Source organism: Spinacia oleracea, chromosome 6, assembly GCF_020520425.1.
Source record: "Spinacia oleracea cultivar Varoflay chromosome 6, BTI_SOV_V1, whole genome shotgun sequence".
In the NCBI taxonomy this organism is placed as follows: Eukaryota; Viridiplantae; Streptophyta; class Magnoliopsida; order Caryophyllales; family Amaranthaceae; genus Spinacia; species Spinacia oleracea.
In genome coordinates this window covers 126075914-126102602 of record NC_079492.1, presented here as the reverse complement: position 1 = coordinate 126102602, position 26689 = coordinate 126075914, and the positions used below count along the sequence as shown (strand labels likewise).

The window sequence follows — 26689 nt, the reverse complement described above, 5'->3', positions numbered from 1 at the left end:
TTAAATTTGTAAGTGGTTAGATCAAATCATATTTGGATTTTTTGGGTAAGTTTATTTCTGTTATATGAAAAACAAATCATTTCCTCATATTAATCTTTCTCCACACCATCAAAGTTCGTGTTAAAATTGAATATCCTAATTGAATATCTTAATTTATTCATGGCTAAGTTATCTAATTAGTAAATGCATGTATTATATAATATATATTATTCACATTAACTATTAGGTTTGTAGAATTTGATTAATTAGTAACATGATTTTTGTTGAGGGTGTAGAATTTAGTATCATGAAAAGGACGGAGCGTAAATGGATGTATGATAGACTTGATGGGCGCAATATTAAGCCCGAGTTTCTCAATGGGGTTACAGAGTTCATTGAGTACTCAACTAGTTTTGCAAAGAGCATCCAAGTTGTGGTGACGGTGACAAAATAAGATGCCCATGTCCCCTGTGTGATAACAGACGGTTCTATGATGTTGAAACAGTTATACTACATCTGTACAAGAAGGGTTTTGTTCATAATTACTATGAATGGGTATGTCAAGGGGAAAGTTTTGGAGAGTCCGTCTCGCGTGTTCAAACAAATCCATACCGTGAAATGGTTATCGATGCTCTAGGAAATAATCAAGAACATATGTTGAACGAAGAGGTCGATGTAGTTGAAGAAGAGCCAAATGGTGAAGCCAAGAAGCTTATCGACCTTCTAAAGGCAGCTGAAGATCCATTATATGAAGGGAGCAACCTATCTGTGTTGGAGATGGCATCAAGAATTGCAAGTTTGAAATGTGAATTCAACTTACAACACAGGTGTGTGGATGGGTTTGCTTCTTTGATGAATGATGCTATTCCAAATAACAACCAAATGGGTAGAACTTTCAATAGTACAAAGAAGGTTCTTCATGGCTTGGAACTTCCTCACGAGAGGATCCACACATGTCCTAAAGGTTGTTTGCTCTTCTGGAAAGCCGATGCACAATTAGATAAATGTAGAGTATGTGGAAGTGATCGATATAGGAAGACTTCTAGAGGCAAGCTTGTACCGGCTAAAGTCATGATCTATTTTCCAATCACACCTAGGTTGCAAAGGTTGTATGCTACCAAGAACGTTTCCAAGGATATGACTTGGCACGCCAAGAATCCTCGAGTTCAAAACACCTTTGCACATCCTAGTGACAGTGAAGCATGGAAGCACTTGGATGCAACCTTTCCTGATTTCGCATTAGAGCCTCGAAATGTTAGGCTTGGTTTATGCACGGATGGATTTTCCCCCCATGGTAAGTTTGGCTCCCAATATTCATGTTGGCCTGTTATTCTTATACCATACAACTTTCCTCCATCGATGTGTATGAAAAAACCCTTCATGTTCCTTTCTTTGCTCGTTCCCGATCCTAAAAATCCAAAGGGACACTTGGATGTGTACATGCAACCGCTCATCGAAGAGTTGAAACAGTTATGGGAGGTTGGGGCTATGACTTATGACATATCAAGCAAGCAAAATTTCAACCTCCGCGCAGCCGTTTTGTGGACTATTAGTGATTTCCCTGCATATGGAATGTTATCTGGATGGTCCACTGCCGGAAAGAAGGCATGCCCTTACTGTATGGATAAGTCCAAGGCATTTTGGCTAGAACATGGAGGTAAAGTTTCATGGTTTGATTCCCATCGTCAATTTCTTCCACAAGGTCACCCTTTTCGGAAGAATAAAACAGCTTTCTGCAAAAACAAAGTTGAAAATGGCATGGGTCCGCATATAATGAGTGGTGAAGAATTGTGGCAATGTGTGAAGGACTTGCCTAAAGCAACTGATGGTCCCGAGGCTCTTAAGAAGTTGAAGAGTTCCAAAAAGGGATGGTTCAAACAAAGTATTATGTGGGAACTCCCATACTGGAAGGATTTGCTTCTCCGGCACAATCTAGATGTCATGCACATTGAAAAGAACTTTTTTGACCAACTCATTAACACTGTGATGGATGTGAAAGGCAGCACCTCGGACACCGCTAATGCAAGAAAAGACATGGAAAAGTATTATAAACGTCGGCAGTTAGAGCTTGAAAATGGAAGTAAAACCATGCCAAAAGCACCTTTTGCACTTGACAAGGCTCAAAAGAAGGTGTTATGTGAATGGGTTCGAGACTTGAAATTCCCGGATGGATTTGCTTCAAACTTGAGCAGGTGTGTCAATCTCCAATCATATAAGCTACATGGAATGAAGAGCCACGATTGTCATGTCTTCATGGAGAGGTTACTGCCTGTTGCTTTAGTGGAATTGCTTCCCTTGCATGTTTGGAAGGCAATTACGGAAATCAGTCAATTCTTTCGAGATTTATGCGCTCCCACTATCAAAATGAGTGATATAGATCGCTTGGATAAGAATATTGTTGAGATCTTGTGCAAGCTAGAGAAGATCTTCCCACCGGCATTTTTCAACTCAATGGAACATTTGCCAGTCCATCTTCCACATGAGGCAAAGGTTGGTGGTCCGGTGCAGTACAGGTGGATGTACCCATTTGAAAGGTAATCAAAAAAATTCCCTTACGTGTAAATAAGTAATCTTTTTTAAGCATTCTACATGTTTATTAGTAACTATTGATTACACTTACGTATTTTATAGGTTTCTTAACCATTTAAAGCGTAAGGTTGGAAATAAGGCACGTGTAGAAGCCTCCATATGCAATGCTTACCTAATGGAGGAGATTTCAAACTTTTGTTCCAATTATTTTCAACCGGAGGTTGAAACCAAAGCAAGGGATCTTGGAAGAAACGTCAATTCGGTTGTTGAGAACCAAGATGATGTTAATATCCCCGAGATGTTCAGGGTTGATAGTGGTCGTGCACCTATTAATGGTCGTTTGCGCTACTTGCAAGACAAGGAGTATGATCGAGCACATCTTTATGTGCTTGCAAACAGTGGCATCTTAGGTGATTATGAAAGGTAATAAACTAATATTTAATTATGAAATGTAATAAACTAATATTTTATTATGAAAGGTAATAAACTAATATTTAATTACCATAGGAAATTTGAGGAGCATATTCGCCAAATTCACCCACACATAGCTATGGAGGATATTTGGAGTAAATTCGAAGCCCAATACCCTGAATGGTTTAAGTCACATGTGAGATTAATTTTGTATTGTTTATATTGATATTATTATATCACTTTATACTAATCATTAACATAATACAAAAATTACTGACTTCTTCTACAAATTAGGTTCTCCGGTCTTTGATAACTGATGATGTGATACGCGCTCTTGCAATGGGCCCCTCTAGACAAGTGAGAACATGGAGTCATTTCTATGTGAATGGATATAATTTTCACACGCATGACTATGGAAAACACAAGTCAACTATGAATTATGGAGTGTGTGTACAAAGTCCCGAAGAAATTGACTACTTTGGCATTTTAGAGGAGGTGGTTGAAGTTGCCTATTGTGGTAAGCTTCGAGAGTACAAGACAATCTTGTTTAAGTGCAGTTGGATGGACTCCGTGAAAGGTATGAACATTCACGAACAATACAAACTTGTGGAGGTCAATCATTCTAAGAGGTACCCAAAGTACGACCCGTTTGTATTGTCTTACCAAGTTAGCCAAGTGTACTTTGCTCATTACCCTAGTTTGAAGAGGGATAAAGACCAATGGTGGGTTGTGTTTAAGACTAAGGCAAGGTCAGTGATTGATGCTCCGGTTGACTTAGAATTTCTCCAAGAAGATGTGAATGAGGTTTCTTCAGCTATTTGTGCTCCGGATGAGATTCCAGATTATGAAGATCAAGAAGATGATGAGGACGTGATAGATGAGGACGATGTTGAGGCTGATGAGTTTAAGACAAGTGGCGATGAAGATGCTGAGTTTGAGACAAGTGACGATGATGATGTTGATGATGAGTTTGATGATGATGAGTTTGATGATGATGCATACGACGACTAGCTAGCATGTTCTTGATGTGATTGACTCAATTTAGTTTGTAAAATGTTGTGTTGAACATACATTAAGATGTAGTTTGTTAATCTTATGTTTGAAACGCAAATCATGCTATCTATTTGTAAGGAGCGAACGTTGATAATCTTATGTTTGAAGTGCGAATTATTTTATCTCTTTTTATGGAACGAATTATATAACCATAGCATGTACTTCTTATTCGAAACTTACATATATCGAACGTTTACTATTTTTGGAATTTATTTATATAGCTAATGTTTGGTTTGTGTTTTACTAATTAAACAGATGTCTGGTCGAGGGGAAAGTTCAGGCAGTGGCCGTGTTCGTGGAGGTGGTCGTAAAGGTGCTCGTGGGGTTGCTCGTGGAGGTGCTCATGGAGGTGCTCATGGAGGTGCTCGCGATAGTCCACATATCACACAATCCACTCAGGATACCTTTTTTGATGATGACATGACTCAGGGTGAGTATGATAGTGAGGTTGTACCTAAGACACAACAAGATGAAGTGGTTGTTGAGCCAGGAGTCTTTTGGATGACACCTGGTGAACTATGGTATGACTAAGTTTCTTTTTTTGGTAAACTATGGTATGGCTTAGAACTTAAGTAACTACCGACCAATTTTCCTTATTTGGTAAACTATGGTATGACTTATAATATTATTAACTACCGACTAATTTTCTTTTCCTTCTTTCATTATGTTAGGTTTGATCATAGTTCCCTCGCCCGACACATCACGAGTGTCATTCAAAAGTATTACGTTCGTCCGTGGACGTGTTATTCACAGGTGGACAACCATACCAAAGAGCATTGGTTTAATTTGTTCAAGGTATAATCAATTTCATATTACTTAATACATTAACTTTTAGTTATAAACCTAACTTTGTCGAAATTTTGTAGCGGACCCACAAGTGGCCACCGGAGTACGACAACTTGGCCTTGCATGACTACCATGAAAAAGCGGGGCAAAGACTAAAGGACACACACAACTACATCACGACAAGAAGTGGTGGAAAACGTCCTGATTGGTTGCCTGAGGAGGTGCATAAAGAGATGATGAGGTATGCAACGGAGGATCCTGAATTCCTGAAAAAGTCTGAGCGTTCAAAGAAGAATAGGAGAGGCGGTTCACTAACAAATCCAATTGAGCCAACACATTTTCAAGGTTCTATTTCCACAGTTGAACATGCAAAAAAAATGGTAAATATAATTATTTACCTTACTTTTACCTAAATATGTAACTATATTGAATACTTACACAAATTCATTTATACTAAGGCAAAAGACAATGGAGGTGCTTTGCCTACGGCTGGTGAGTTACATTTGAGGACGCACACGAAGAACATACCAGGTAAAGGGAATGTACCATGCAGTAGCAACGCGAAACAGATCAAGGTAAATGTTTTTCACCTAACTTGTTGATGTTTGGGAACAAAAATGGCATTTTTAGGCATAAATGACCCATAACGACCCAAATGACCCTTAGGAGTGCAAAACGAACTTGAAATGAGTTTCAAAAACATGTAACTACTCATATAAATCATGTAAAAGGTTTAGATTTTGAATATAGGTTCGTTTGTTTATGTTTAGGAACGAAAATGGCATTTTTAGGCATAAATGACCCATAACGACCCAAATGAGCCTTAGGAGTGCAAAGCGAACTTGAAATGAGTTTCAAAAACATGTAACTACTCATATAAATCATGTAAAATGTTTAGATTTTAAATATAGGTTCGTTTGTTGATGTTTGGGAACGAAAATGGCATATTTAGGCATAAATGACCCATAACGACCCAAATGAGCCTTAGGAGTGCAAAACGAACTTGAAATGAGTTTCAAATAACTACTCATATAAATCATGTAAAAGGTTTAGATTTTGAATATAGGTTCTTTTGTTTATGTTTGGGAACGAAAATGGCATTTTTAGGCATAAATGATCCATAACGACCCAAATGACCCTTAGGAGTGCAAAACGAACTTGAAATGAGTTTCATAAACATGTAACTACTCATATAAATCATGTAAAAGGTTTAGATTTTAAATATAGGTTCGTTTGTTGATGTTTGGGAACGAAAATGGCATATTTAGGCATAAATGACCCATAACGACTCAAATGAGCCTTAGGAGTGCAAAACGAACTTGAAATGAGTTTCAAAAACATGTAACTACTCATATAAATCATGTAAAATGTTTAGATTTTGAATATAGTTTCTTTTGTTTATGTTTGGGAACGAAAATGGCATTTATAGGCATAAATGACCCATAACGACCCAAATGACCCTTAGGAGTGCAAAACGAACTTGAAATGAGTTTCATAAACATGTAACTACTCATATAAATCATGTAAAAGGTTTAGATTTTAAATATAGGTTCGTTTGTTGATGTTTGGGAATGAAAATGGCATATTTAGGCATAAATGACCCATAACGACCCAAATGAGCCTTAGGAGTGCAAAACGAACTTGAAATGAGTTTCATAAACATGTAACTACTCATATAAATCATGTAAAATGTTTAGATTTTATATATAGGTTCGTTTGTTGATGTTTGGGAACGAAAATGGCATTTATAGGCATAAATGACCCATAACGGCCCAAATGACCCTTAGGAGTGCAAAACGAACTTGAAATGAGTTTCAAAAACATGAAACTACTCATATAAATCATGTAAAAGGTTTAGATTTTGAATATAGGTTCGTTTGTTTATGTTTGGGAACAAAAATGGCATTTTTAGGCATAAATGACCCATAACGACCCAAATGAGCCTTAGGAGTGCAAAACGAACTTGAAACGAGTTTCAAAAACATGTAACTACTCATATAAATCATGTAAAATTTTTAGATTTTAAATATAGGTTCGTTTGTTGATGTTTGGGAACGAAAATGGCATTTATAGGCATAAATGACCCATAACGACCCAAATGACCCTTAGGAGTGCAAAACGAACTTGAAATGAGTTTCAAAAACATGTAACTACTCATATAAATCATGTAAAAGGTTTAGATTTTGAATATAGGTTCTTTTGTTTATGTTTGGGATCGAAAATGGCATTTTTAGGCATATAAAGTGTTTGAATGCTTATGAAGTGTTGTGCATATGCTTATGAAGTGTTTGAAATGATTAAATGCTTATGAAGTGATTGAAATGCTTATTAACATATGTTTGAAATGATTGAATGCTTATGAAGTGTTGTGCATATTTGTTATGCATGTTTGCTAATCATTTTAATTCTTGTAGGAAACATATGAAAAGATTGTTGCTGAATGCCGTGAAAAAGGCATTGAAAAGGATCCAAATCAGATATTTTTTGAGACAGTTGGTGGGAGAAAGAAGGGAAAGGTCCATGGCTTGGGGAGTGGCTCACATTTGTATTATGCACCACCTTTGAGGGGAGGTGGTTCTTCTAGCTCATACGTTCCTTCCCTTTATTCGCAATTTCAACAACAATTTACTCAAAAGACCCAAGCGTTGGAGGCGACACAAGCTCAGATACTAAGGGAGAGAGAAGAAGAGAGACTGGAGCGACAAAGGGAGAAGGAAGAGCTACAAAGGGAGAAGGAAGAGCTACAAAGGCAGAGAGATGCAGAGCGACTAGAGCGCCAAAGGGAGAAAGAAGAAAAAGAAGAAAATGATAGGGCCCAAGCAAAGGTGATTGCCGAGTTGAAAGAGGCAATGGAGAACTATGGAAGGATGTTCAGTCAGTGTAGTCAATTTCAGTCTCAGGACCATTATGATCCCCCCGGCGGAGGGGCTGGGCTAGGCGCTCCTACGGGCTAGCTACTTTGTAGATTTTCAAACATATTTTCTATGTATTAACTCGTAGTTATGCATTATATATTATCAAAGCTTTGTACTCCATAGTTCGTGTTTTAAATATTGTGGTCGCAGGATTATATATATATTGTGAATAGCAGGGAAATTGAATATTGAGGAGCGCGGATTATATATATATTGAATAAATGGTCGTAATTTTCAAGATGATGTAGTGGCAGGATTTGTATTTTAGCGACTATTTTTGTAGTCGCTAAAAAACGACTACTATAGTGGTCGTGAAATACCGACTACATTTTTAGTCGGAAGTTTAGCGACCACTAAAGTAGTCGCTAAATTACCGACTACAAAGTTAGTCGTTAAAATAACGACCACATTAGTAGTTGGAAATCACCGACTACATAGTAGTCGTTATTTTAGCGACTAACTTTGTAGTCGGTAATTTCCGACTACTTCTGTAGTCGTGATTTTAGCGACTACTTTGGTAGTCGAAAATTTTGCAACAACAATTTAGTCGGTAAAGTAGTCGTAAAATTTTAACGACTACTTTTCAGTCGTATTTTCCTAATATACCGACCATTAATATTCCGACTACTCTCTACCGACCACTTTCAGTCGCAAAACTCTTTAGCGACCAATTTAACTATTTTTCCGACCAATTTTGTCGGTCGGAAAAATGAAGATTTCTTGTAGTGTAATATCCATATGGGACCAAATAATCTTACTGTAAGAGTAAAGATTCAAAGGGCTGGCATGCAGTCCTGTAAGAATCTTAGTGTTAGATAGCAAATACCTAATGCATTACTTCATAAATCTCTATTTTTTATCAACCAAACAACTTTTCTATCTTACACTTTTTAAGAAATCTTAAATCTTATGCATTTTTATGTCAATCAAACAATCACTTAAGTCATTACCTTAAGCCTTTCAAACATAAAGGCCACTAATCGTGTCAATTTGCCATATAAATCAACTATTCTGCTCTTGAAGAAAGACAATTCTCCATTACAAAAGAATGACCAAAAACGTTGAAAAAACATGTACACTTTGGAAAAATTCCAAAGTCGAAAAACCACACAAGGCGGGAAGGAAAAGGAATGTCTTGCAATTTGGGGTCAATAAAATAAATAATACGAGTAAAACTTTAAAGTTAAATTGACATGTTGTTTAGGATTCCATCCAAAAAGTAAAATAAAAATAAAGAGTAGGGTCAAAAAATCCTTGATTTCTGGCAAATGGAAGCGTCAAAAAGATTTTAGGGTCAGCTAAAAATAGTCAATTGAGGTCCTTGTTCCCAGTAAAAACTGTTGCTACCAATAACTTGTGCAGGCTTTTTTACAGCATTCTTTATGACCTTACTCTTACACTTATTCCATTCGTATCACATGTTCATACCGTGCCCTTTTAATTCAATACATTCATTGGTTGGGAATTATGCCCTCGGTTTTACTATTACCATTTACTGATTTACCACCGCTGTAAATATTTATTTGCTGCTTCTTCTTTACTAGTCTCTCCGTTTCTTAATGTTTTTTTCATTTGAATTCTTGACAATATTCACAATGAAAGATAACTTTTTGAATTATTTCTACTCCGTGATTTATAAGAAAAATTATACTCCCTCTGTCTCTTTTTGTTTTTTACGTTTTTCGTTTTGGGTATTTCAAAATTTTCTTTACATTTCCTTTTATATTATCGCATAAATAACTTAGTATTCTATCAAAATTTGTGTCAAATTATTATTTTAACCAATTAAATTCATTGGGTCATTTAATCTTTCACACTTTCTCATTGGGAAATTAAATTTTCTCATTTCCCAATATCAGTATTTTGATAAAAGTGAAAACATTCTAAATAAACGTAATTTATCTTGTTTAAATAAAAAAAATGAAGAATCTCGATGCAAATTAATTAATCGTTAAAACGCGTGAAAAATACCAAATGTAAAAAACAAAAAGAGACTGAGGGATTAGTCTTGTGCGGTCTTGTTTGATTTGGCTCAATGAGTATTTTAACAATGTGTAATTTTTATAATTTTTACTAACACGTAGTTAAAGATATTAACGATATAAAAAGTGCATTGACAAATGTGCCAAAGGAAAATGGAAAACATTTAGGAACAGAGGGAGTACGGAGTAAACATTATTACGCGCAGATTGGGTATATCGCACATCTAAATGTATTTTTAAAGTATGATAAAATTTTCTTCACAATAAAATATCAAGAAGATTTTCTCGCAAATGTTTTTTTTTAAGGTATGAAATTACCAAAAAAGAAAATTATAAAAGTTGTTTCTCGCAAATTAAAACATATAAATTGTCTGTTTTGTCAAATCTTTTAAGAACAAGAGACGCACGTAACCGGCATGCCACCGTCAATGCCGAAAAAGGCTTAACCAACGCCTGAAAATGGACTAAGATTGTTTCTTGTAAAATTAGGCATATATAAAATATCTGTATTTGACAAATTTGCCTATTTTAAGAGTAGAAATTCTTAAAGTACTGGAGTAGCCCTAACTAACAATATGTATTAAGGATATAACGACAAGTCAGTCAATTATTTTATGAACAGAGGGTGAAATAGAAAGAGTATTCATATTTTTTTTTTAAAAGTCCATAGCCCAATAGTCCAATACAAACACTGACAAAATGGACTTTACAATAACGAACACGCCGTTTGTGGCACGAAACAAGCAAATATTACCCGTTAAATTAGGATAATCCACACTCTAATTATAACATTACTCCTTAAAAGCTTCAAACTATTCCTTGTACTACTAAACCAATACTAATAATAATATTTAGTAGTACTAAATTAAAATATAAAAAAAAAAAAAGCAGAACCACTCTCTTTTTTTCAAGGGGCTCCAGCTTAATCCTCGATACTAAACCCACTAATTACACTTCCTTTTTTAATTTAAAAAAAAAATACCCTTAAAAATAAGTAATTAGGGAAAAGGTGCCCTTAATAATTGGGTCACTTCACACTTTTACTTTAGAGTTGGCCATAGGAGTGAGCCAAGTAAGCTAGGGCACCAACAAGAGGGGCATTGATATACGTGGATGGTTCTGATTGCTCATAATCTGACCGTTCATCTGGGAAATTATCATGAAGGTCGGGCCCACCAACAATAGCACCTATATGAACATTTGGATTGGGTGATTCCGTTTTCATGAAACTAAACCCGGCTGAGCATTGGATCTTCTGTGGGTGTGATGAAATGCACGGTAGTGATGCACCCCTGTGATGGATTCTTTTCGGGTAGTTTGGCCCGTACCCTACCATGTAGGACATCTTTTTTGGGTTCGTCCCCAATAAGTAGTCTACCTGTAATTTTAACATGTTAGTCATCTAACACTTGGCCCTATCGGAATATTATTAGGAACAGGGGTTAAATTATAGAGGACGGTACCTGTTTTTTGGCGATGGTTCGAAGGGTTCTAGCGGAGACGGTGGTGCCGCCACACGAGACGGTGGTGCCGGAACTTTTAAGGTACTTGGCATAGGTTAAGAGAAGAAATGAGGTAGAGGTCACATATTGCATGTTGTCATCACTCATCTTGAACAAAAGTCCTCCTATGTACACACGTCATTGAAATTAATTTAATTTAGCCGTTAGAAAATGCCAATTTCATGATTTACCCACAAAAATTAACTAAAGGGAGAAAAACAATTTTAGAAAAGTGGGACCCACCTGGAGTGTATTGAGCTGTGGAGAAAGGTGCACCGGGAATTAGGGAACATATGAAATTATCAGAGTGGCTTTTGTACTCATGGAGTGATTGCATTCTTTGAACAAGGAATGACTGTTACAACACCAAAAGCCACATAATTAATTATACTAATCAACTCGTGATTTTATCGGAAACTTTACTTAATACCAGTTTTCGAAAGTACCTTAGAAAGAAGAATTCTGGCACCAGCATGCTTGTTATCCCAACCAAAGGTGTTATCCTGCTCACTGGCACCAAGAATTTGACCATTTCTTTGAATGTAGTTTAGGTACATTGGGTTTCTGGTTGCTCTATGAAGCCAAGCTGCTCCCCACAATAGCTCATCCTATTTTTTTTTATAATTAATAAAATATTAAGAAATCAAATAAAAATTGTTGATAAATCCCAAAATAAAATAAAAATTATTAAAGAATTTACCTGATAACCAGAGTAAGAACAATAGAAGGGACAAACATAGCTCTTGAGCCCATCACTGTAAGTCCCTCTGTACTTATCAGCAAACTCAAAAACCTTCACCCAAAAAGTTAATTAATTGATTAATTAACTTTAATTAGTTGGAAAATGAGGGAGTGAAAGTACAAAATTACCCTAATAGCACGGTTAATAAGGAGCCTAGAGTAAGCACGGTCACTCTTCCTAAACACCATAGCAGCAGAAGCAAGGGCAGCAGCAGTCTCAGCAGCAACCTCAGTCCCAGGGTTATTTTTGTCAACTTTTAATACAGTTCTTGGTGTGTCCATATCTTCTGGTCTTTCCCAACAAGCATGGTCTTTTACAGCATCTCCCACCTTTTAATAATTTTAAAAAGTTAAAGGTGTTCTTCTCGTTACTAGTTCAAATTACAGTATAAATGTGACAATAGATACCTGAACGTAGATGGTGTCTGGATGTGCGGTGGCTTTGAGGAGATAATCAGTAGCCCAACGGACAGCTTGTTTAGCATGTTGGAGTTCTTGCTTCATAAGCCCACCAAATTCAATCACACTCCATGATAACATTGTGGTTGTGAACGCCATTGGAAACCCGAACTTCACATTGTCCCCTGCATCATAGTATCCTCCTACTAAATCCACCTGCATTTCATTTTTTTCATTACCAAAATTAATTCTAAAATATACCCATTAATCCTTTGCAAATTTCCCAGAAATATTATCAAACTTTTTCAACAAAAATCGAGGAATAAAAGGGGAAGAAATGTAGGGAAAATACATGTGCTTGTGCGCCATCAGTAAGGCCAGAATCTTTCCTCCAAGACATTCTCTGGTTAGGAGGGAGTTTGCCTGACCTTTGGCCTTCGAAAAAGAGGATGGATTTTGTGAGGGCATCTTTGTAATTATGCGAAGCGAAGCGTGGGTGGCGGCGGTGATAGCTTCGGAAAGGGTTTGCATTACAGAGGAGGAAGAAGGTGAAAAAACAGAGGATTAGAAAAACAGGGGAGCTTGAAGAAGAAGAAGCCATTGGTGGATTCTAGAGAGATAAAACTGGAAAAGGGTAGTGTTGGAAAATGACCAATTAACCAACAACTGCCCTGTTATTGAGCTTTTTAGGAGAGAGAAAATGGGAGTGAGAAGGGCAGAGGAAGCAGATTGCTCTGGTTCAGTATTTATAGTGGGGAAAAAGAGCTTTTTGCATTGAATAATAGCGTTTGTGCTGTTTGTGTTTCATTGTTTTGTTATCAATTTTTTAATTTAATGTTTTTAATTTTTTGGGTTTTTTCAAGGGTGCTTTTCGCATCAATTAATTTCTTTATCTACAATTGGATTGGATATGAATAATGATGCATATTAATGATTTTCTTCTAGGTCAGTATGCCATGCTCTTTGGATGTGGTTTTGTCAATTTCATGCCATGGTACTCTACGTCTCTACTACTCATCCTTATTTTTTTGGGTTTGGATAACATGTTATGATAGATCCTATTAATCCAATTATTGAAATTGAATCCACAAATATTGTTCTGCATACTGTATGGTACGGAGTATATAAGTATTAGTTTGAGTGTAGTGGATCATAAGGTACGGTGCACGATTTTGTGTTTCGATGATGTTTAGAATAAATACGAAGTATGAAGACTGGCTAATTTTATACTCCGTAGTATACTACATGATTTCACGTGACTATGGTTGGAGGCCTTTGAGCTATGAGTATCTCTCTTCCCTCAACTATGTCAAATGAAATGAAAATATTGTGAGTTAAATCAAAATACATGAATGGAGCAAACTCATACATTGTCCAAAGTACTTTGGTCATCAAATAAACAATTATTTATCTCTCTTCTCATTCGCATATGACCAAATCTCATGACCAATAATGTCAAGGACCCCCAATAGTTGTCCAACTTACTTAGATTATGATTTTCTCTCTTTTACTACGTAATACGGAGTAAATCGGTGAACTTGTGCACTAGAACAATAAAATAATATGTATTAAACTACTACTAATGCATTCCACATGTCAGCTTGTCATGTATTATCAACTTTCTCTTCATGGTCAGCTACATGACACGAAATGTTTGTCATTTCCTTCTCTCTCAAATTTTTTAATAAACTATATGCAATCTCTCTCCTCTTCCCCTACCTACTTGCTCACCATTAGGTTTGTTCTAAAATGACAAACAGGACAATGACTGCAAGAACACAAGACGTTTATGAGACTATGAATATATGATGTTCATTGTCTAGAGAGAAAAAAGTAGAAGAAAACTACAACGATGAAGACGAGAGAAGGCAAGAAAATTAAAGACACATATTGTTTGTAACTAGTGACGGTTTATTACCTTGTTGGCTATGAATCGATCATACAATCTTAGGTTAACATAGACAATTGGAAGGGGAAAAAAATTACTCTTGTCATATTATACTTTTAGCCGTTTCCGTATATAATCGAGAAAAACTTGAATTCACTAAATCAAATTTATGTTACGCAAAGAAGAATACTCCGTAAAATAAGTTAGCATTTGGTTGCGGTAATTGAGCAAGAAGACGCTATTGCGTAGTAATCTAATGCCCGTCGATGTTATAATTGGAACGGTCACTTGTCTTAATCATTAGGAACGTTACTCATAAAATCTCGTGAGCATAGTATGAGTTTTAACTTTTTAAGGATAAATCTTAACGAAAGGGATTGTTTGGAACTTTGGATTATTACACTAACATGTTCTTCTCCCTCACGCCATTTGTTATTTTTGTGAGTAAAATTATTCAATACGGAGTACTTATTAGCGATTTAGCGCAAATTCGAATATCTTATTCTATTTTAATTAGCGCAAACTCAAATAACTTGTCGTATTTTATTTAGATTTAGGTTTGATGATTTGATCTTATATAGGTTCTAATACTTCAATTCAACTTTCATGTCTTTCGCACAAGGCATAAAGGTTTTATTATGTACGGAACGGAGACTTGAGCTATCAAACCGGACATAAAAGATAAACAAGTTGCACTGTCAAAAAAATTGAAAAATTCTCCTCACAAGTCACCCTTATTGTGTAATTGGCTTTTGGCTTTATTATTTATTAAGTAAAACAACCAAAAATAAATATTTGGTAAATGACTTACTTTGAAGCCAAAGATCTTATTTGACGATTGATTGTTGTCATTAGCCTCTAATAACTCAACACGTTTACATATACGTACAAACTAGGAAGTATTCAATACAGTAAAAATAATTGCATCTAACAATCTCAAAGTTATAGAATCAAATCCGAAAAAAGCATTTTAAAAATGAAAATTCTCTTTATCCTTTTCCTCACTCAGCTATCAACAAGCCGTGTTTGGCCAAGGAAATATTACCCTACGCTAGAAGTATAGAATGCCTTCTCTTTACCTACCAACCAAAAAAATTACCACATGTAGAAGAAGCATAGAAATAACCGTAGTAACCGAAACTAGTTGTACCCCCAGTTAGTAGGAGCGACACCTCAGAAAATCACATGGGGGCGGGTTTCCAGAGGCGTAGAAAAAACGAGGAAACGCCGAAAATGGTGTCGGGTAAAAGAGATATCCTTGTTGATGGGGTTGTTTTAGTTCATTTGAATGGACCACATTAGGTCGATTTGAGAAAGAAAGAGGCCCATGCTATTTGTACCAGTTAATATTTACTGATATCAGATCAGATGAGAGGACTTGTATAGTTGTATATGGCATGGTGCACATGCTATTATCAATTAAGTTCTAATGCAAACAAATGTCAATTCTAGATTGATTTCAGATTCCCATTCTTGTGCAAGTTCTAAGTATGGTTCAAATGTGAACCTCCATCCATTTTTTTATCCGGTTTTTATTACTCCTATCTCTTACCAAGTATGTACTCCCTCTATATTTATTTAGGGAATACACTTGTCTTTTTTCGGCCGTATTTATTTAATAGATACACTTGTTATTTTTAGTAACTTATCAACCTCACTATCTAATTAAATAATCTATCTAAACCCCACTCCCACAACCAACCCCTAAAATGACATGGTATCCACTTGTTTACTTATTAAAATATCTAACCAACCTCACTTGTTTTATTACTTTATTTCATTCAATTCTTCTTCTTAATACCCGTGCACGATTAAATGTATCTTAAATAAATACGGAGAGAGTAGTACGGAGTATGTCGTTTTGGGTGTCCGTTTTAGTTTCTGTCAAACCTCTTTGAGTATGTTATCTCACTTGCTCTCTTTCTATGTCTCTCTTTTGAAACTCATTTTGCCGGCCTATGTGTACAATTTTGCACATACTCCCTCCGTTTCGTAATATTCGAAATGCTTTCCTTAAGTGCATCCCGGATTATTTACAACGTTTCTAAAAATGGAAACTTTTGTTAATATTATATCAATTTCCCACTTACAAATGACTCACCTACATCCTTATTCCCTAAAAAAACATTAAAAAATTCCACCACCCCCACCCCCTTACCCCTTTAAAAGTTTGACACATCCCACTGCCTATATTAAAAAAAAAAAAAAAAATACTCCAATATCAACTACCATATAATTAAATAATAAGTCAATTACAATGTATTAAACTCGGTACCGATCAAACCTTTTCGAGCATTACGTGATGGAGGGAGTAATTCTTAATAAAGTGAAGAAGGGACGGAAGAGGTAGCAATCCGTGGACTATGGACCATGGTGCACATAGAGCATGGTGCACCATGTGCACCAAAAGAACACATGTGCATAAACAAAAGAACATAACACTACGACAAAAGAACATACAATATAATGTTTTACTTTTTTGTTATAAAAAATCACAATTTATTAAAAATATAAAAAAAAAATATGTCCATGTTCTTTTTACGTAACCAGATGTTCTTTTAATTATATACTAATGTTCTTAAGGTGCACCATGCTCTATGTGCACCATGGTCCACCTTCTAAATTGCGAAGAGGTAGGATTCGGATTCGAGAGGGGTGAAGCTCTTATTAGGATTCTCCTCCAATATGTTCGAACATAGTACATGATTGAACCGGAATAACTCTCTTGCCGGCTAATCTAATCAATGGAACCATTTTTAATCTAATTGTTGTGTTACATCAAGTGTACAACATTATCACAACCCACTGAAGATGTTTATATTGTGCACCTGAAGGACACATGTATATGACAGACTCAATACTTTATCTGTTTTTTATTGCACTATTTGTCTTTTACGAAAGTTGCATATTAATAAAATTATTTTCCTCCTTTCCCTCTGCCCCTCTCAAACCCTAGCCTCCTTTAGGGAATTTGAAGGGGCTTCCATCGATTTTTATCGGTGGAAAGCCCTATTCTTTGATATTTTGTGTTCCTTTAATTTTGTTTGTTTGTCTTCAGGTTATAATAACGCTTCCTCCTTATGCCAGGATCTTTTCTCCCTTGAAAGACAAGTTTTTCTTTTCCTTCGAAAAAATTTATTTTTTAGGTTATTTCGTAGATCTATGTGTATACAGAAGAATATTGTTGGTTGAAGATCAAGAACGTCATGATGAATATCATATTTCAATTGCAAGCATCAGATATTAGAGATATTAAGTTATCGAAAGTCGATTATGGTTGGAATACTACCATATCAAAAAAGCGGTTTCGAAGCGTACATACTAGTAAATTGGATGAATAATCTCATATTGATGTTTTAGATTATATGTTATTTAGGGCTGATTATTGTTGTAGATGCCGTATGTCGTTTTATTAATGATAATTTTCCTATTCCCTTCAAAAAAAAAAAACAAATAACACCATTTTCTTTTATGGCATATTTTCATATGTTTTCACATATTTTTACGTGTATTCATACATCAAATACTCACTTTACCCTTGCTCATCTTCCACATTTTCTATATGTACCTAACTTTTTCTCTCCCTCTCTCTTTTGTTTGTTATCTATGGGCAATTTTAATACTTACCATTTTTCTAAATCTCTGTTCCCGACCCAAACTATGCAAATAAGATATGACGCAGTCGGAATTAACAAAGAAAAGCAAGTGCTAAATCTGTAAATTCTCTGGAATCCACCAGAAAAGAGATAAACTCTAAGAATTTTATTATCAAAAGAATAGTTGCCTTCTAATGGCGAAAACAAAGTGTTTAAATAGTTAACACAAAACCCTAATACGAAACGGAAATAATAATAAAAGTCGAAAATAATTAAACTCGGATGGCTTAAAAAACCCATCATTCACGCCGTGAGTTGAACTCGTGGGCCCGTTTCCTTTCCGAAAACATATCCTATTAAGCAATCGGATACCGGATGTCCGACTAGTAGAAATCATTTCAGCAATTTTCGACGATTTGCTTCTTTGTTGAATCGTGCAGCCATCCTTCCTACGGCAAGATAAAAATGGAGAAAGTATGTAGCTAACAACATAAGATATTTATGTGTAAAAGAGCATAACATTATGGTAAAATAACATAAAATATGTTGCTTTAGTTTTTAACTATTACTTAAAATTACGAATATATTGCATGTCTATTTATCATAACCTTATATTGTCATGCATGTACTCATGTTCCTCCACATATACATGTGTTTTCTTTTGGCACAAAATGATGATGGTACATATATGTCCATGATCAATTTGTGAATTCATGGTTGGAGGTTATATAGCGAGAAACAAGTAGATAAATCACCAATGTCTACGTTCCGTGATAAATTATGTTAAATTTTGAAGAATATATAATTTGATTGTCTTATATTATTCATGGCATATACCTCTATTTATATTACAAATTAGATCATACACTTCACAGATTTTCTAAGTCTTATATATTTCTATATCATACTTTACACTATTTATATTTTATCCTCTGGGATAACTATGTTATCATCAACACCCTCACTCAACGTAATTACGGTTTCACGAACGTTGCAATTCACTACAAGAAAAAAGGGCTTTCGTGGTGATTATTTTGGCCTTTAGTAGCGAATATATTCGCTACGAAAACGTTCCCCATCAATTAGATATTCGAGGCGGTAGCCACCGTTGCCATAGCCTTTTGTAGCGATTAGCACATTCAATGGGGTAGACCAAAACAATCGATACGAAATACTATGTATAATAGTATCGATTATTGTAGCGATTATAATCGCTATAATTTCCTAATTTTACATACCAAATACATTAGGTTTAGCGGCAAAAGAATCGATGCTATAGGTAGTTATAGTAGCGAATGCAATAGACGCTATTAGATACCTATTGTATCGATTATTATCACTACTATAGGTTACTTATTGTTGGAAATTTAAGTGATACTATTAATTTCGTAATTGATACATTTGCTAAAATAAGAATCCAAATTAACAGGCTATAGCGGCGATTATAATCGCTACATAATGGATTATACTATAATTTAGTTTTACAATGGCTTGTCAAATGTTGCCGCTATCAAACATATGGACAATTATAATTACATGAGTATAAATTTAAATCACAAATAATTATAAGATAAAAATAATATTATAAATAAATAACTCATAAAGAGTAAGTCATAAGTCATTACATAGGTGATATATAATTGTCTAATAGTCTTAAAAACTTAACAAATGTTATCTAATAATCTGCAGATGACAAGATAAATAACTAATTAACTACTACAATGCAACTTCTAATATAGTATAACTCGATAAAGTCATGTGCTTCCCCAAATACATCCAACTTCACCGTTTGCCAAATGAAGAGTTATCTGCAAGTTAAAAGAATGTACGATAATTAATATCACTAGTATGGAAATATTTCTCTACAATTAATACACCGCAACATACCATACAAACAACAAGCCAAAAGATTAAGTGATGAATGCAGTTAAGTGCACTCAGAGCTGGAAATCTGGTTCTAAAAATGCAGTTAAGTGATGGTTAAGTGATGAATGCAGTTAAGTGCACTCAGAGCTGAAAATCGGAAATCTAGTTAAATGCAGTCAAGGTAATACTGTAAACACTTCTAGTTCTGTTTCTGTTTACTTAAAATGACATAGAATCCTGTCAGCAAATAGAGCATGAAAAATTTACCAGTCAATGAAACCATGAAAAAAAAAGGAGATCCGGAAGCAAATAGACTAGCACTAGTTCCACATCACTCGTCATTCAAAGAATGCTGGTGAAATGCTTGTGTTTAGGTCCTGTAATGGAACTTGGGAAAATTAGGTGAGTGCAGGTGTAGCAGGAGTGTTTAGGTCCTGTAATGAAACATGGAAGCTGGGTTACCAACTGAAATACATATTGTAGTTAGTTCTTATGGGTGAGATCAGGTGAAATGCAAAGATTGCAGGTGAAATGCTAATTATATGGAACCTGGAAGCTGGTGTGTTTAGGTCCTGTAATGGAACTTGGGAAAATTAGGTGAGTGCAGGTGTGGCAGGAGTGTTTAGGTCCTGTAATGAAACATGGAAGCTGGGTTACCAACTGAAATACAGATTGCAGTTAGTTCTTATGGGTGAGATCAGGGTATTCAGTTAGCGAGGGTGGCTACCGGTTCAACTGAGAATGGAAATGGTGTAGGAAGAACTGTCTGTGTTTGTTCCTAGCTTGCAGATTATGTTCAACAGTTCAACCTTGGAAAAATGTCTGTATTTTTTTCTACTTACTTAAAGCCCAAGTCCCAAACAACCTATCAAATACGTATTGGAAGACCTGAAAGAATAAAAACAATGTGTGACTCAAAACCATTCATGATAGTTGTGTTCATTAAATTTAGTGTTTCCACTTTTATTACTCTGTATTTCTAATCTATACATGACACCTTCTTACCCATTTTTCTATCATCTTGGACGATTGCTGTTCATAGTGGTGCCATATTCTGAAGGAAAACTACAAATGAAATTGTGTCCTAGAGAAGTCAAGAAATTAGCACTTCATAATGTTGGTTTCCTTGCACAAAAGATTGTACATGCACCCTTTTTAGTCCCTCACTCCCTCTGCTCCATTTTCATTATTAACAACACCAAAGATTTATTATCCTAACCTACTGATAATATCAGGCCACTGACAACAATGCTCTAGCAGTCTACTCTTACAGCTCAGGCCAGTTCATGTACCTTATATGCTAGAAATCCGACCTGCCAAATTCACAATTTTGACGCATATAGTCTTCTCAACTGTAGTATACTAATCTCATCATCCTTATAAACATTAACTATGACTACCAAAATTCAAACTGACTACCAACAGAGCAAAATTCCAACTGACTATCAACAGAGCAAAATTCCAACAGACTACCAACTGAGCAAATCAGCTCAGACCAGTTCATGTACAATCCTCTCTACCAACTGAGCTAAGGTAACTGAAATCAGCTCATGCCAGTTCATGAAAATTGTCAAACTGACTTTGCAATGCATCCACCTAATCAGAACCGGCAACCAATCCTACATACCTACACCAGAAGAAGACAAGCCAAGAAGAGCAAACAGACAGAACAGTTGACAGAACAGTTGGCGTTGGGCACCAACTGAAGGTGGCAGCTATCCCAGACCAAACAAGCTTTAAGGGAGCAATTAAGTCTTGTTGTCTTTTATCTACTTACGTTTATATCATTTGTCTTTAGTTAACTTTTTGGAATTAAAAGGGAGGGAAAGAGCAAAACAGAATCATGTTGAATGTATTGAGTATTGGGACCTGATTATAATCTATTTGTACCCTACTCCACAAATTATTAAACTGACTAAAGTCGGTCCAAGATTCAGCGATTATTGAAATAGATTCAATGTTGTAACATAAGAAGCAAAAATGAGTGCAGTATGATCCTACTCTCCATACATCAATACTGTTCTACATCCTAGTTATGTCAGAAATGTCCTAAATTTCATGTTCTCGGAACATTTAACTTCACACCCAATGTTCTTAGCCTACTGATCAAGGTTGGTTGATGTCAATATACTCAATCTCCATAAGCTACTGTGATAAACAACGATTTCGAGTCAAATCTTTGCTTATTTTTTTGTTCAGTTACGGATCAACAACCAACAACAAATATCTAGAGCAGAAGTAAACAATTCTTACCGTCTTTGTACTTTGCTACCTAAGCTTTACACTTCATGACCCCCATGTCGCACTGCCATCCTACAAGATTTGACAACACCTTATAGTTATGTATGAAAATGGATTACAAATTGCCAATGCAAAAGACAAGAATAATTTTCAATAAAAAGGCAGAATTTCAATAAAGAAAGTATATAGAAAATGCCAACTACTTACTTGTTCACTCATATAAGTCTCCTCTTCGTTTGATGCATTTTCTACCAGAAATTGAATTAGCTTTGAGAGTTTCTCCTCCATAGTAGCTTGTTTCTCAAGTACATTCTTCATAGCTTGGTTATGGTTTTCTTGTATCGCCTTTATCCTATCCTCTACTAGATTCTCAATTTGCTCGTTGGAGACAACATCATTTGACAAAGCATAACTTGATTGATTAGTTGGTGTTTTGTCCCGTAAACTGGAAGGCAAAACTCCAAATCCCACTCCCCGCACTTTGCCACACCTTTCCGGCTTGTTAATAACTTGATCATAAACATCACCTTGCCAAGCAATTCGTCCTTTAGACTGTTCAACTCCACCGGGAAGTTCAGCTAGTTTTTCTTTCATTAGGTCCTATATTCATACAAAAAACAATAAATTTGCATTACAACAATATAGCACTTATCAACTCAATAATATCAGTTAACACCCCATAGTATGTAACGTCTCCCATTATAGGTCGCGTATCTCTTGAACTAGCGTAACTTTGTGTCTTTGCCACAACCATCACACCACTATTTTGAGTCTTCTTGTTCCTCTCATAATCTTTAGTACGGAATTTATAACCATTATTCATATTGAAAGCCTGAAATCTTCTTGCAATAGGCATTGGACCAAATGCAAGTGATTTCACATCATATGTGATTCTTTCATCACTTTGGTTATTAGGATCATTCACCTATACAAATTAAAAAATAAAAAATATCAATCAACCCATGTAGAAGAGAATACTCAAACTTTTAGATGAAAAGAAGATTCTAAGTACTTACAAAAATTTTCAACCAGTCACTAAACTCTTCATTATGCATACGATCTAACACAATCGGCGTCGGACGAGTTCGTCTTGTAATTCTCTTAATGTGCGCGACATGTTCCCTGATGTTTTGCAATAAGTTAATAAATTATAAGTTAAATGAAGGTAATAAAGGACAAGATTTGATAATAAGTGTTCGTACTCTCGTAATGATTCCATTTCCTTGCAATTAGAATTGAAAAGCACATATCGATGTGCTTGAGTCTTTTGTTTCTCATCCATCATAAATCCTTCCTTACGTCCATAGGGTTGTCCAATTGTGGGAAAAAGACCAGAAACATGGTCATTGTCACCACCAAGCGTACTATTCCTACTTGAACGGTTGATTCGTCCTTCAACATCATCCATATATCTAGCACAATACGCCAAGCACTCTTGAAGAAGATATTCGTTGGCTATTGAACCCTCCGGACATGCTTTATTTCTCACATAATCATTAAGAGTTGACAAGTACCTAATAGACAAAATTGTTTGATATCTCCTAACCCAAAGAATTCTAAACTTAAAAAAAAAAGGATAAAGAAAACTATTTACCTCTCAATAGGATACATCCATCGGTTATGGACAGGACCGCCGATTTTAGCTTCATCGGCCAAGTGAACCACCAAACGCACCATAATAGTGAAAAAGGTTGGTGGAAAGATTTTCTCCATATTGCAAAGTGTTACCACAATTCTTTTTTGAAGTTTCTCCAACTCACTCACAACAAGGGTTTTAGCGCACAAAGCTCGAAAAAAGTCGCATAACTCAATCAAAACGGAGGCAACCTTTTCATTGACGCTCTCTCGCATAGCCAGAGGAAGTAATAATTGCATCAATACGTGACAATCATGGCTTTTAAGCCCGTGTAACTTTCGCTTCATCACACATCGCGAAATATTTGACGCATACCCATCTGGAAATTTAACATTCTCCAATACTTCACAAAATCGGTCTTTTGCCTGATTACTTAAATTGTAAGGTGCAGGGGGCAAAAACCATTTACTACTTCCACGTTTCACAGGCCATAAATGTTTTCTCACCCCGATTTCTTCCAAAGTGTGACGAGCCTTCAAGTTGTCCTTTGACTTCTTAGGCACATTTAAAAGTGTGTTGATTATGTTGTCACATAAATTTTTCTCTATATGCATCACATCAAGGTTATGTCGCAATAAATTATCCTTCCAGTAAGGAAGGTTAAACAATCTTCTTTTCTTTTTCCACGTATTTTTTACCACACCACTTATTTCATCTTTAGTTGTTTTCCCAAGTGTAAACACGATGTTCTTTAATTGTTCTAACACTTCGGATCCTGATGGTGGAATAGGAGCAGGTCTAAACTCCTTAGTATTGTCAAAGGATTTTTCATCATATCGATACTTATGATCTGAATCAAGAAACATTCAACCACCCAAGTAACAAACCTTCCCACTATTGTTGTATCGCTTAGACCATGTGTCCTTAATACAACAAGGACATGCATTTTTACCATAAACACACCAACCAGACAAATTTCCATAAGCAGGAAAATCATTTATAGTCCAAAGAAGAGAAGCGTGAAGCTGAAAGGTTTCCTTTTTATAGGCATCATATGTTGGCACACCTACCTCCCATAGTTCTTTCAGATCATCTATAAGAGGTTGTAAGTAAGTGTCAATGTCATTTCCCGGGGATTTAGGGCCAGGAATTATCATTGAAAGCATAAGATACTCCTTCTTCATGCACAACCATGGTGGCAAGTTATATGCCGCCAAAATGACTGGCCATGTGCTATATGTGCTTCGCTTTTCGCCAAAAGGATTGAAACCATCACTAGCTAATCCCAATCTTACATTTCGAGGTTCTAACGCGTACTCTGGATATTTCCTATCAAAACTCTGCCATGCCTCAGTATCAGCTGGGTGTCTCAAAACACCGTTCTCTTTTTTGCGATCCTTGTCGTGCCATATCATATCTTCGGCGGTTTTGGACGACATGTACAACCTTTGGAGCCTTGGTTTCAAGGGAAAATACCTTAAAACCTTAATTGGAATTTTTCTTTCTTTCTTTGCCTTAGAACTAGAAGAACCTCCCTTGCACTCTTCATTTGAAGGTTTCCATCGAGATGCTCCACATACACTACAATTATCATCTTTAGCCTTGTCTTTCCGAAAAAGCATACAATCATTTGGGCAAGCGTGAATTTTCTCATAACCAAGACTTATTCCCTTAATGATTTTATCCGCCTCATGGAGGGAGTCTGGCACTGTTTCACCTTTTGGAAGGACTTTTTTGAAAAAATTTAGAAGTACACCTAATGAGATGTCAGTCCATCCAAAAGAAGTTTTGATATGGTAAAGGTGCAAAATAAATGACAACCTAGAGAATTGATTACACCCAGGGTATAACTCTACCTCAGCATCTTTCAACATTTTATTGAACATATCAACATCGAAATTCGAATTTTCATTATCAGGTTGCTCGATTTCAATCTCCGAATCAACTTGACCCTCTGCATTAATAACATTATTCAGAATTTCATCATGACAACCGAAAGCATCTGCTAGCATTTGTGCAACATCATCCATATCAACCCTTGATTCCTCTTGAGTTGGATCAACGCCTACTGTTGTTGATGTTGATCCTAGATCAACATCCGTAAACCATTTCTCAAAATCACGCATGGGTCCATTTATTACTAAATGATCATAAACGGTTGCCTCGGTATGCCTATGGTACCGTACACATTTGCTACAAGGGCAAGCAATTGTGCCATCACAAGCACTTTCAAATGCAAGTTTTACAAACTTCTGGAGTCCTTCTTGGTCTTCCCTAGACCTGATGTCATAATCTGCCCAACTATTACGCTTGCGTTTATCCATAATAAAAGTTCACTGCTATGTAGAAACATTATATGATTTTATTAGAACAGGTTAATAAAGAATATCATATGTATATCTATAAGCTAATAATAGTGTGTTATTGAAGAGGAGGACTGTTGAAGTCAAATTACAGTCATGTAACCAAAGCTTTTGTTCAGTTTTAACATAGAGGTCTAACATTTCACACGTGACCTAAAACAAAAACAAATGAACACAAATGGTGAAAACCAAATAGACAAATCAAGAAATTATTTAGATAAGAGAAACAATAATTGACTAATTCCATGAACTATTTGTTGCTGCTTTAAGGTTTGTTTGGCTTAAGAAGGTTCATTTGAATTCGTTGCATTGAACTTGGCTTCTTTTTCGTTGTTTATGCAAATTACAGGTGAATTCGTTCTTTCTAACTAAATTCTAGTAAATTGTAGATAAGTTTAGCTTAATTAGGTTCATTTTGAGTTGTAGCACTGAGTTTGAGTTATTTTAAGTGGTTATGCAAAATATAGGCGAACTTCTCATTTCTAACTAACACCTAGCTAATTTAAAGTTATTTTAGCTTCTCTATATTAATTTCGAGTTATTTTCATTAAATTTTAGTTAGGGACATAGGCTTCTCTAGATTAACTTTTACTTAGCGCGATAGGCTTTATACTTAGCTGACAGCATCAGCAGCAGCGGCTAGCTGACTGCATCAGCAGCAACAGCTAGCTGACAGCAGCAGCATCAAAAGCTAGCTGACAGCAGCAGCATCAACAGCTAGCTGGTGGCAGATCCGCGGCTGATCCAGCAGCTCGAACTTTGTACAATTCTAGGTTTTCTAGCTAATTTAAGGTGTGTTCGGCTTAAAAAGGTTCATTTTAATTCGTTGCACTGAATTTGGCTTCTTTTTCGTGCTTTACGC

At 35.8% G+C, this 26689-nt stretch overlaps 2 protein-coding genes across 2 annotated transcripts; one reads left to right on the top strand and one right to left on the bottom strand.

Moving 5' to 3' along the window:
• The first annotated feature begins 286 nt into the window (after positions 1–286).
• LOC130463588 (uncharacterized) lies at positions 287–3930 on the top strand. The gene is made up of 5 exons (XM_056832758.1): positions 287–378; positions 462–2513; positions 2611–2931; positions 3016–3115; positions 3214–3930. The coding sequence occupies exons 1-5, from the start codon at positions 287–289 to the stop codon at positions 3928–3930; spliced, it is 3282 nt and encodes a 1093-aa protein (XP_056688736.1).
• A 6417-nt stretch (positions 3931–10347) lies between these two features.
• LOC110801553 (endoglucanase 17) lies at positions 10348–13025 on the bottom strand. The gene is made up of 8 exons (XM_022006908.2): positions 12650–13025; positions 12307–12513; positions 12028–12228; positions 11858–11950; positions 11604–11765; positions 11401–11512; positions 11119–11282; positions 10348–11033 (listed from the first exon to the last, which is right to left on the bottom strand). Exons 1-8 carry the CDS (start codon positions 12896–12898, stop codon positions 10701–10703), a joined length of 1521 nt encoding a protein of 506 aa, XP_021862600.1. The 5' UTR covers positions 12899–13025; the 3' UTR covers positions 10348–10700.
• Between the last annotated feature and the right edge of the window lie 13664 nt (positions 13026–26689).